The 11,326-nt window shown below is 34.2% G+C and overlaps 1 protein-coding gene across 1 annotated transcript; it reads right to left on the bottom strand.

The window, feature by feature from the left end:
• Positions 1-5,179: 5,179 nt before the first annotated feature.
• Positions 5,180-10,498, bottom strand: LOC134269189 (uncharacterized). Its single transcript, XM_062751413.1, has 3 exons — positions 10,436-10,498; positions 8,394-8,663; positions 5,180-5,407 (listed from the first exon to the last, which is right to left on the bottom strand). The coding sequence occupies exons 2-3, from the start codon at positions 8,659-8,661 to the stop codon at positions 5,211-5,213; spliced, it is 465 nt and encodes a 154-aa protein (XP_062607397.1). The 5' UTR covers positions 8,662-8,663; positions 10,436-10,498; the 3' UTR covers positions 5,180-5,210.
• Positions 10,499-11,326: the final 828 nt, after the last annotated feature.

The raw sequence follows: 11,326 nt of genomic DNA, 5'->3' as shown, positions 1-11,326 counted from the left end.
TCAGTTGTAAAATTCATTGTTACATTCATGGAACTTAGGATTTAGGATCGAAAAATGAATAGTAAGCTAAATACCTATCTAGATCTGGATCAAAATGTAGAATGTAAACGAGGAGAAAATGACATAAGAGGAGAATCTAAAATTCCTTTCTAAGGTTATGGCCTTACAGATACCAGGTAAATAAAAGATGTATGTGGAATAAAATAATAAAATCATTCTTTCTTTCAGTTGGTTAAGTACTAAATGTGTAAATATATAAAAGCCATTGTCCAGGGAACGTAACAAATTACTAACTCTCTCTCCCTCTCTCTCTCTCTCTCTCTCTCTCTCTCTCTCTCTCTCTCTCTCTTTTAAGCATGTTATTACATTCCGGAACAGGCGTGGGAAAGGGAACGAACAGGCGTTGTTTGGATCCCAACACATTGATCCTGGTCTTGTGACTCTTAGTCAATGTAGTTTATTTTCTGTTTAACAAAAAAAATTCCAAGGAAAGCAGTTTCAGAACGAATTTATTAAGGTCGTTTTTATGTCTGACATTTTCATTATCTTATTCCGAATTTACTCACAAAGGTCTACAATTTCTGAAGTTAATAATTGTTTTATGTTTCACAAGCACCTAGGGAACCAAAGAACTAACCCTGTTCCTCTCATGCTTTCCATTGGTTCCTTGCACTGGAGGCCCAGGGGTGTTTACAAGGGGTAACTCCAAGAACACGTCGTTCAGTTCTTCACGTTTCCCGTGGTGTAGACGCTTCTTCGTAGCAATCCCGAAGTCCTTCATGACTAACATATTATGCGCGAATGGACTTTGTGCGAACGTGTTTAAGTGCGAATGATTCTGGACGAACTAGAAAACGAGCGAACGACATCAAAGTCGAACGCGTTTCATGGCGAACGAACATATATGTACAACTCATAGCAATCCTCGTTGAAATGGTCCTGCAGATAACTGTGTATTTTGAGGGACCAGACCACAGGTGCTTGAGGACAGGAACGACACCTCCCCTTCAATATAGACCCCTGGGTTTTTTTCACTTTTTTCTCAGATATTATTTTTCATGGAAATATTTGTGATAAGATCTATACCAACAAATCAAAAAATTACCTAAAACGAACGTTCTATAAAATGTACCCTAACTTTCTATACATTTATATTTAAAGAATTGGTTAAAATGTTTTATAAAATGTTAGTTTAAGCAAATTCTATGAATTGATAGAACATATTTTATCGCAAAAGTGTCATCCATATATAATGTATGTGAAAAAAGTCTATCAGGCCCGGGGGTCTATATAAGGGGGTTGTCCTGCTCTCAAGCACATGTGGACCAGACCAGTCTGCCCTCATCAGCTACACAAAACAACATCAGGGCGCTCACAGTCGCTCATCTTTGTGAAAAACATAATTCGACACGCCATCTTACTGTTGCTACATCCTTCCAAAACACACATGCGTCCGACACTTTTCCTGGCCATTAACCCTTGGAAAATACAAACTCACTCGGAGACTTTCCAAAAATGGCGTAAACTGATATGTTGTGACGTCACGTCTAGATCTGCTTTGGCTTGGAATAACCGCTTTGTCGGTAACGTCAATTTGTATATTTATAAATTTTTCAGATATTTGTGCAATGGATTATCTTTTTCTCTTATTTCAATGGCTACCTACATTTCTGGATTATCCTTACCTCTGATTTTAATTGCTACAGACTTCTTTTCTGGATTATAATTACGTCTGATTATAATGGCTACAGACTTTTCTGGATTATCCTTACCTCAAATTTTAATGGCTACATAAATATCTGGGTTATCCTTACCTCAAATTTTAATGGCTACAGACTTTTCTGGATTATCCTTATCCCTAATTTTAATGGCTACAGACTTTTTCTGGGTTATCGTTACCTCTAATTTTAATGGCTACATACTTTTCTGGATTATCCTTACCTCTAATTTTAATGGCTACAGACTTTTTCTGGGTTATCCTTACCTCTAATTTTAATGGCTACAGACTTTTCTGGATTATTCTTACCTCTATTTTTGATGGCTACAAACTTTTCTGAATTATTCTTACATCTAATTTTAATGGCTACAGACTTTTCTGGATTATTCTTACCTCTGATTTTAATGGCTACAGACTATTTCTGAATTATCCTTACCTTTGATATAAATGGCTACAGACTTTTCATGGATTATCCTTACCTCTAATTTTAATGGCTACAGACTTGTTCTGGCTTTTCTTACCTCTAATTTTAATGGCTACCAACATTCCTGGATTATCCTGACCTCTAATTTTTATTGCTACTTACATTTCTGGATTATCCTTACCTCTAATTTTAATGGCTACCTACATTTCTGGATTATCCTTACCTCTAATTTTAATGGCTACAGACTTGTTCTGGATTATCCTAACCTCTGATTTTAATGGCTGCCTACATTTCTGGATTATCCTTACCTCTAATTTTAATGGCTACAGACTTTTCTGGATTATCCTTACCCCTTATTTTAATGGCTACAGACTTTTTCTGGGTTATCCTTACCTCTAATTTTAATGGCTACAGACTTTTCTGGATTATCCTTATCCCTAATTTTAATGGCTACAGACTTTTTCTGGGTTATCCTTACCTCTAATTTTAATGGCTACATACTTTTCTGGATTATCCTTACCCTAATTTTAATGGCTACACACTTTTTCTGGGTTATCCTTACCTCTAATTTTAATGGCTACAGACTTTTCTGGGTTATCCTTACCTCTAATTTTAATGGCTACAGACTTTTCTGGATTATTCTTTCATCTAATTTTAATGGCTACAGACTTTTCTTGATTATCCTTACCTCTGATTTTAATGGCTACAGACTTGTTCTGGATTATCCTTACCTTTGATATAAATGGATACAGACTTTTCATGGATTATCCTTACCTCTAATTTTAATGGCTACAGACTTGTTCTATATTATCTTTACCTCTAATTTTAATGGCTACCAACATTTCTGGATTATCCTGACCTCTAATTTTTATTGCTACCTACATTTCTGGATTATCCTTACCTCTAATTTTAATGGCTACCTTCATTTCTGGATTATCCTTACCTCTAATTTTAATGGCTACAGACTTGTTCTGGATAATCCTTACCTCTAATTTTAATGGCTACCTACATTTCTGGATTATCCTTACCTCTAATTTTAATGGCTACAGACTTTTCTGGATTATCCTTACCTCTAATTTTAATAGCTACAGACTTTTCTGGATTATTCTTACATCTTATTTATATGGCTACAGACTTTTCTGGATTATCCTTACCTCTGATTTTAATGGCTACAGACTTGTTCTGGATTATCCTTACCTTTGATATAAATGGCTACAGACTTTTCATGGATTATCCTTACCTCTAATTTTAATGGCTACAGACTTGTTCTATATTATCCTTACCTCTAATTTTAATGGCTACCAACATTTCTGGATTATCCTGACTTCTAATTTTTATTGCTACCTACATTTCTGGATTATCCTTACCTCTAATTTTAATGGCTACCTACATTTCTGGATTATCCTTACCTCTAATTTTAATGGCTACAGACTTGTTCTGGATAATCCTTACCTCTAATTTTAATGGCTACCCACATTTCTGGATTATCCTTACCTCTAATTTTAATGGCTAAAGACTTTTCTGGATTATCCTTACCCCTAATTTTAATGGCTACAGACTTTTTCTGGGTTACCCTTACCTCTAATTTTAATGGCTACAGACTTTTCTGGATTATTCTTACCTCTATCTTTGATGGCTACAGACTTTTCTGGATTATTCTTACATCAAATTTAAATGGCCACAGACTTTTCTGGATTATCCTTACTTCTGATTTTATTGGCTACAGACTATTTCTGAATTATCCTTACCTCTGATTTAAATAGCTACAGACTTTTCACGGATTATCCTCACCTCTAATTTTAATGGCTACAGACTTGTTCTGGATTATCCTTACCTCTAATTTTAATGGCTACAGACTTGTTCTGGATTATCCTTATCTCTAATTTTAATGGCTACAGACTTGTTCTGGATTATCCTTACCTCTAATTTTAATGGCTACCAACATTTCTGGATTATCCTTACCTCTAATTTTTATTGCTACCTACATTTCTGGGTTATCCTTACCTCTAATTTTAATGGCTACCTACATTTCTGGATTATACTTACCTCTAATTTTAATGGCTTCCTACATTTCTGGATTACTGTAAACGTATTACATTTGGCGGTGTATTCTTTTTAACGTTTTTGGCGGAAAGAAACTTCCGCTAATTCAAGTACAACGCTAAATGTCTAACACATATAGACATTAATAAGAACATTAAGAAATGCGCTAAATCAAATCGACGCTAACTTGTTCAAAAATCATTTTCCGCCAAATATCGTACACGCTAAATATAATACATTTACAGTATCCTTTCCTCTAATTTTAATGGCAAAAGACTTGTTTTGGATTATCCTTACCTCTAATTTTAATGGCTACCTACATTTCTGGATTATCTTTACCTCTAATTTTAATGCCTATAGACTTTTTTTGATGATCCTTACCTCTGATTTTAATGGCTACAGATTTGTTCTGGATTATCCTTTCCTCTGATTTTAATGGCTACAGACTATTTTTGAATTATCCTTACCTCTGATTTAAATGGCTACAGACTTTTCATGGATTATCCTTACCTCTTATTTTAATGGCTACAGACTTGTTCTGGATTATCCTTACCTCTAATTTTAATGGCTAGAGACTTGTTCTGGATTATCCTTACCTCTAATTTTAATGGCTACCAACATTTCTGGATTATCCTGACCTCTAATTTTTATTGCTACCCACATTTCTGGATTATCCTTACCTCTAATTTTAATGGCTACCTATATTTCTGGATTATCCTTACCTCTAATTTTAATGGCTACCTACAGTTTTGGATTATCCTTACCTCTAATTTTTATGGCTACAGACTTGTTCTGGATTATCCTTACCTCTAATTTTAATGGCTACCTACATTTCTGGATTATCCTTACCTCTAATTTTAATGGCTACCTACATTTCTGGATTATCCTTACCTCTAATTTTAATGCCTATAGACTTTTTTTGATGATCCTTACCTCTGATTTTAATTGCTACAGACTTTTTCTGGATTATCCTTACCCCTAATTTTAATAGCTACAGACTTTTTCGGATGATCCTTACCTCTGATTTTAATGGCTACAGACTTTTTCTGGATTATCCTTACCCCTTATTTTAATGGCTACAGACTTTTCTGGATTATCCTTACCCCTAATCATAATGGCTACAGACTTTTTAGCTACTAGTTTATCCCTGTACCATTTTCCTCCGTATTTCACTTGTTCTAACACTTCACAGGTCAAGTTCCCCGCATCTGCCTTCTGTACGTCTTAAATAAATCAAAAGAACAGAGGATGTTTGTTACATGAATTACGCATATCAAGGTCAGGATCTAGTAAGAGCTATGCAACTGCATTAATATTTTTTTACTTTAACCTTTTCTTTGACTTTGACCCCACTTTTAACTACATAATACAAAACATATTTACAAAACTTAGCATTCTGATACGTATTTGTAAGAACTATTCAAATACATCAAGAACGTTCCGGAGCATTCATGTCTTATGAACATATTTGTAGTTTAAACTGTCAATGAAAAATGAAAAAAAAATCAACGAAAAGTTAAGAAAAAAGTCATGAATATGCTTTTACCTTAGCCATAAATTTTGAATAGTTGGTGCTAGGGCTTTTATATTTCACAGGTGCATTTCTTGTGATAAAACTTTTATTGGTTATAAAAATATTTTACCCATTAACCCAAACCTTACAGTTTGGCCCATATTCAATTTAAAACAAATTTAACCTTGACCATGTCTTTTGAACCGTTAGAAGTAGAACTTTCATATCTCATATGTCTATTTCTGGCGACAAGACCTTTTTTGATACCAACAATTTAGAGTTTGACTCACTTAAATATCTTTATCCTTGACTTTTGAACCGTTAGTACTAGTTTTGATATTTGATTATCACAACTTGATACAAATTATTTCTTAAGGTAGGATTCTTCTCACACGAAACTGTATTTCTTGTATTTAAAAATCAATGAAATTTTTACAAAATCAAGAAATTTGTGACGCCAGAATCCAAAAAGTTAAAATGGGAGATTTATTAATAAATGAACCTTTTACAGAAAAACAAGGGAATATTTCCTTCGGAATACATCAATTTTCACAAAGGACACCAAAATAATTTACTTTCAATATAAAAATCTTATGGGCTTCGTTTCCACAAATTCTTTTCTTCACAAGACAAAAATTGCTGAAAATATTTTTTGGTATTTCTCTAAAATAGATCCAGGAATATTGATTTATGTTTTTTATGATTGTATTCATGTTACCATATTTTGGAGAGATTTTGAAAATTGGTTTCAAGCTATTGAAAATGATTATGTAATTTAAAAAAAAGTGATGCTGGATAATATTGAAGGAAGTTATTTAGAAAATTTGATCATCTTCTTTGGAAAAAAGTACTTGTATTACTCAAGAACTCAATGTACAATACCTAAATTTACAGACGTAATTAACATTGTTAAGTATTACAGGAAAATTGAAAATTGAAAGCAATTTTCATTGTAAAACTAAAATGTATAGTAAATGGGCAATGTTTGATTTGATTTGTTATAAATAAAAAATTCTAATTATCACTTTAGATGTAATTATGAACAGCTGGCATTTTGGGAAAGGTGCACAGAGTGCATGTGGTGTGTTACGTGTGTTAGGGTGTGTTCGTCTATGTATGTTTTGTGTTTTTTTGTTCTTTTGTATGTTTTTTTTTTAAATCATAATAAAAAGAAAGGTCTTGTCACAGGTAATATACATTTGTAATATGAAGACCCTATCCCTTCTCATTCAAAAGATATGACCAATGTTAAAGTTTTTGTGACGGACGGACAGAACTACAGACTAACAGTTAGAGGGTTCTTCTCTGGTGTCTGACAAGATGAAATATTCAATGTATATTTGCTTATATATCTCTAATATTTAGATGTCTGAGATTTAAAAGATCAATTTTTTCCTCATCACAATTGTACATCCTCAAATAGATATGTTAAACTACGACCTTGACCTTTGACTTTAAAATAAATAGGGGTCTTTTTTTAAGCCAAAGGGAGTAGTGATATGAAATATCATTGCAAAATCTCAAAGGTATCGAATGGAAACGAAAGTATTAAAACATATATATCTCAAAAGTTTGTTTTATTTATGACCTTGAACTTTTGACGTCAAAATCAATAGGGATCCTCCTTAGGCCATGGAGATTATTGCGTAAAATTTCATTACAAAAGCTCAAAGCTTTCGCGATATCGCTTGGAAAAGCGTTACGAACAGACAGAACTACGGACGGAAGGCCAGCTGGACGGACAGACAGACAGAAATTATTATGTTAATACCTCATTATAATTATTCTACATAATGTGTTTACTTATTTGAGTGAAAATAGATTATCACGTGACCGGACTATTAAACTTCATATTTCTCGGTCCTTAGCATGCTTTTCATCATATTCCACCACTTCGGAAACCTAGTGCATTTTCCCGCAACATAGTTAATATGATATCGTTGGAAGAAAACGCTCGAGAGTAGTAGACGTACGCGTCAAGATAGTCTGGTTTACGTCAAAAATCTGCTTTTTAGTGATGTGTCAAAAGGTTACAGAAACTTTACATTAAAAATGAGAGTGAATTTGAGAACAGTGACGAATTTGAAGTTTATGTTTATTTAAAATTTATTATTATTAATTTACTTATTTCGGTATAATAAACAATTCATTGCATGAATGTTCGGGAAACATAAAATTTTATTCAGCCAAGAAATATCTCATCCTCTCGGATGTAGCCCTCGGGGAATAAGATTTTTCTTGGCTGAATAAATCCTCATAGCTCCATCACTGTAATGCAATAAATGTATAACGTTCCCCCACTTTCAGCGGGGGATACTGACATTAAAGCAAGTTTGTCTTTGTAAGGCAGATCGACTTCAATTCCAAGACATTTAATTTCATTCATAAACAAGTAATTACCGAAATTTCACAATTTTGGGGACACTTTTTTATATAGAGGCCTAAAGAGATAAGGGGACCCCGCTAGCGACTTGTACCTTCTTATGCAATACTCTCAGAATGCATGTTCCTAATGTTGAGGGAAAATAAATGACTTTGAAATGACCTTGATTCCAATACAGAACGATCAAACTTAATTTCAGTAAAAATAATAAATACCGTCTCTCGGCCATGTTGTCTTCTTGAATAAAATAAATACAAGAAACATAAGAGGAATCCCTCTTTTATTATTCAATCATTTTCGCGGAAGTACTTACTTCTTACGGTGAATTCTAAGCTGATGTTGTTTGCCTGAGGGGAGAGCACACTACAGGCATACTTGTCTGACATGGAGGCCTCTTCAAATTCACAGACTGGCTGACTGGTCAGCTGGCGGCCATTGTGGTACCACCTGACCTTGAGTTTACTGATAATGTCCAGGGCAGACAGTCCGGGTATGTTACACAGGGCCTTCAGATTCTCTCCCTTGTTAAGTATGGCTGATGCAGGTGAAATAGTCACTGTATACTCTTCAGCCTGAGCCATCCCTATACATAACATGATTATTACAAGTATGAAGTAATGATTGCTGGGTGATGAAGAAATTGCCACGGTTACAGGCTTCTGAAATTAAGATAACATCATTACATGTAGCAGTATCTCCAACGTGACTTCTGTGTCAATTAAAGAAAATCACAGAAATGTGCAATTTACGGCGCATGATTTTTTGCGTTTTGTTTGGGAGAATTTCTCCACTTTCCAACTTCGGTTAATCATCTACCTCTCATCCCCTAATTCCAAACACATTCTTAAACCAATTTGTATATTTCATCCATTTCTCAAACCTTAATAGTCGCCTCTGCAGGCGATAAACTGGCTTGATTTGAATTGTTTGAGAGATTGCAGAAATTTCCAATTCAAGCAAGTTTATTGCTTGAAGAGATGACTTTTAAAGGGTTGGATGTGGATGAAATATACAGATTTATTTAAAAATTATGTCATAATTGATGAAAGGAAAGGTAGATGTTTTGCAGTGTTTAGCTCAGCTTAAAGCTCAAGTGAGCCTTCTGATCACCCGTTGTCCGTCATCCGTCCGTCCGTCTGTATACTGTTCACATTTTCAACTTCTCCTCAAGAACCACTGGGCCAATTTTAACCAAACTTTGTAAAAAGCATACTTTGGTAAAGGAAAATTTAAATTGTAAATATAAAGGGCCAAGTCTCCTTCCAAGGGGAGATAATCAAGGAAAAACAAAAAAATAGTGAAGTCATTAAAAATCTTTTTCTCAAGAACTATTCAGCCAGAAAAGATGAAACTTATGTAAGCATCCTGGGGTAATGAAAATTCTGAATTGTTCAAATTATGACCCCCAGTGGTAGGGCAGGGTCAAAATAGGGAATCCAAGTTTAACAATGAAATGTAGTGGGGGGAAACTTAAAAAATCTTCCTATCAAGAACCCCTGGGCCAAAAAAGCTAAGCTTTATGTGGAAGATCATTGGGTAGTGTAGATTCAATTGAACAAATCATGACCACCTCTGGTAGGGCGGGGTCACAATAGGGAATTCCAGTTTTACATAGAAATAGAGGTAAAAAACCTTTTAAAATCTTCTCAAGAACCACTGGACCAGACACTACTGTAACTAAAAAGCACAGAGAATCAAACAAAACCCTGAAAAATACTGAGTGGTACTGGGGAAACCCTGAATTGTACTGAGTCCGGTACTGAGTTAACAAAGGTAGTCCTGGGTAGCACTGAGGTTTTCACTGTGTACACTGAGGATATACTGAGAGGCACTGAGGTTGACTTTGTTGGTACTGAGGAGGTGCTGAGGTGGCTCTGAGGCCACTGATCTGATACTGAGGAGGCTCTGTGGCCACTAAGCTGATACTAACAGTATTGAGAATTAAGTGATCCAACCACATTTAGATTTTGCTTTTCTATAAAGAAATCAGAATTTGTTAATACATTGTTCGAATTTCGTAAGATTAATTATAAATGCTTTGTCCTTCGTTTAATTTAATGAATGAAATCATGTAACTGACAAAAATCTATTGAATTCACTTTTAAAGGATTAATTTAAAGCAGATTTGAATATCTATTCTTCAGAATATTCAGCAATATCAGAATATTATGATGTGGAAAAAAATGGAGTGAATCCTTTAAAATAAAAATATTATGGATTATCCTTACCTCTAATTTTAATGGCTACCTACATTTCTGGATTATCCTTACCTCTAATTTTAATGCCTATAGACTTTTTTTGATGATCCTTACCTCTGATTTTAATGGCTACAGACTTTTTCTGGATTATCCTTACCCCTTATTTTAATGGCTACAGACTTTTTAGGATGATCCTTACCTCTGATTTTAATGGCTACAGACTTTTCTTGGATTATCCTTACCCCTAATTTTAATGGCTACAGACCTTTCTGGATTATCCTTACCCCTAATTTTAATGGCTACAGACTTTCTAGCTACTAGTTCATCCCTGTACCATTTTCCTCCGTATTTCACTTGTTCTAACACTTCACAGGTCAAGTTCCCCGCATCTGCCTTCTGTACGTCTTAAATAAATCGAAAGAACAGAGGATGTTTGTTACATGAATTACGCATATCAAGGTCAGGATCTAGTAAGAGCTATGCAACTGCATTAATATTTTTTTTACTTTAACCTTTCCTTTGACTTTGACCCCACTTTTAACTACATAATACAAAACATATTTACAAAACCTAGCATTCTGATACGTATTTGTAAGAACTATTCAAATACATCAAGAACGTTCCGGAGCATTCATGTCTTATGAACATATTTGTAGTTTAAACTGTCAATGAAAAATGAAAAAAATCAATGAAAAGTTAAGAAAAAAGTCATGAATATGCATTTACCTTAGCCATAAATTTTGAATAGTTGGTGCTAGGGCTTTTATATTTCACAGGTGCATTTCTTGCGACAAAACTTTTATTGGTTATAAAAATATTTTACCCATTAACCCAAACCTTACAGTTTGGCCCATATTCAATTTAAAACAAATTTAACCTTGACCATGTCTTTTGAACCGTTAGAAGTAGGACTTTCATATCTCATATGTCTATTTCTGGCGACAAGACCTTTTTTGATACCAACAATTTTGAACTTTTGACCTTTGCTTTAGAGTTTGACTCACTTAAATATCTTTATCCTTGACTTTTGAACCGTTAGTACTAGTTT

The sequence above is a fragment of the Saccostrea cucullata genome, unplaced genomic scaffold (assembly GCF_032062105.1).
Source record: "Saccostrea cucullata isolate Sc308-1 unplaced genomic scaffold, CSIRO_AGI_Scuc_v1 ctg962, whole genome shotgun sequence".
Lineage (NCBI taxonomy): Eukaryota > Metazoa > Mollusca > Bivalvia > Ostreida > Ostreidae > Saccostrea > Saccostrea cuccullata.
This window is presented reverse-complemented; position numbering and strand designations above follow the sequence as displayed.

Coding starts and splice junctions, on each gene's coding strand:
- LOC134269189 (XM_062751413.1), bottom strand. CDS start 8,661: ATGGCTCAGGCTGAAGAGTATACAGTGACTATTTCACCTGCATCAGCC. Junction 5,408..8,393: donor CTTAGAATTCACCGTAAGAA/GTAAGTACTTCC, acceptor GATTTATTTAAG/ACGTACAGAAGGCAGATGCG.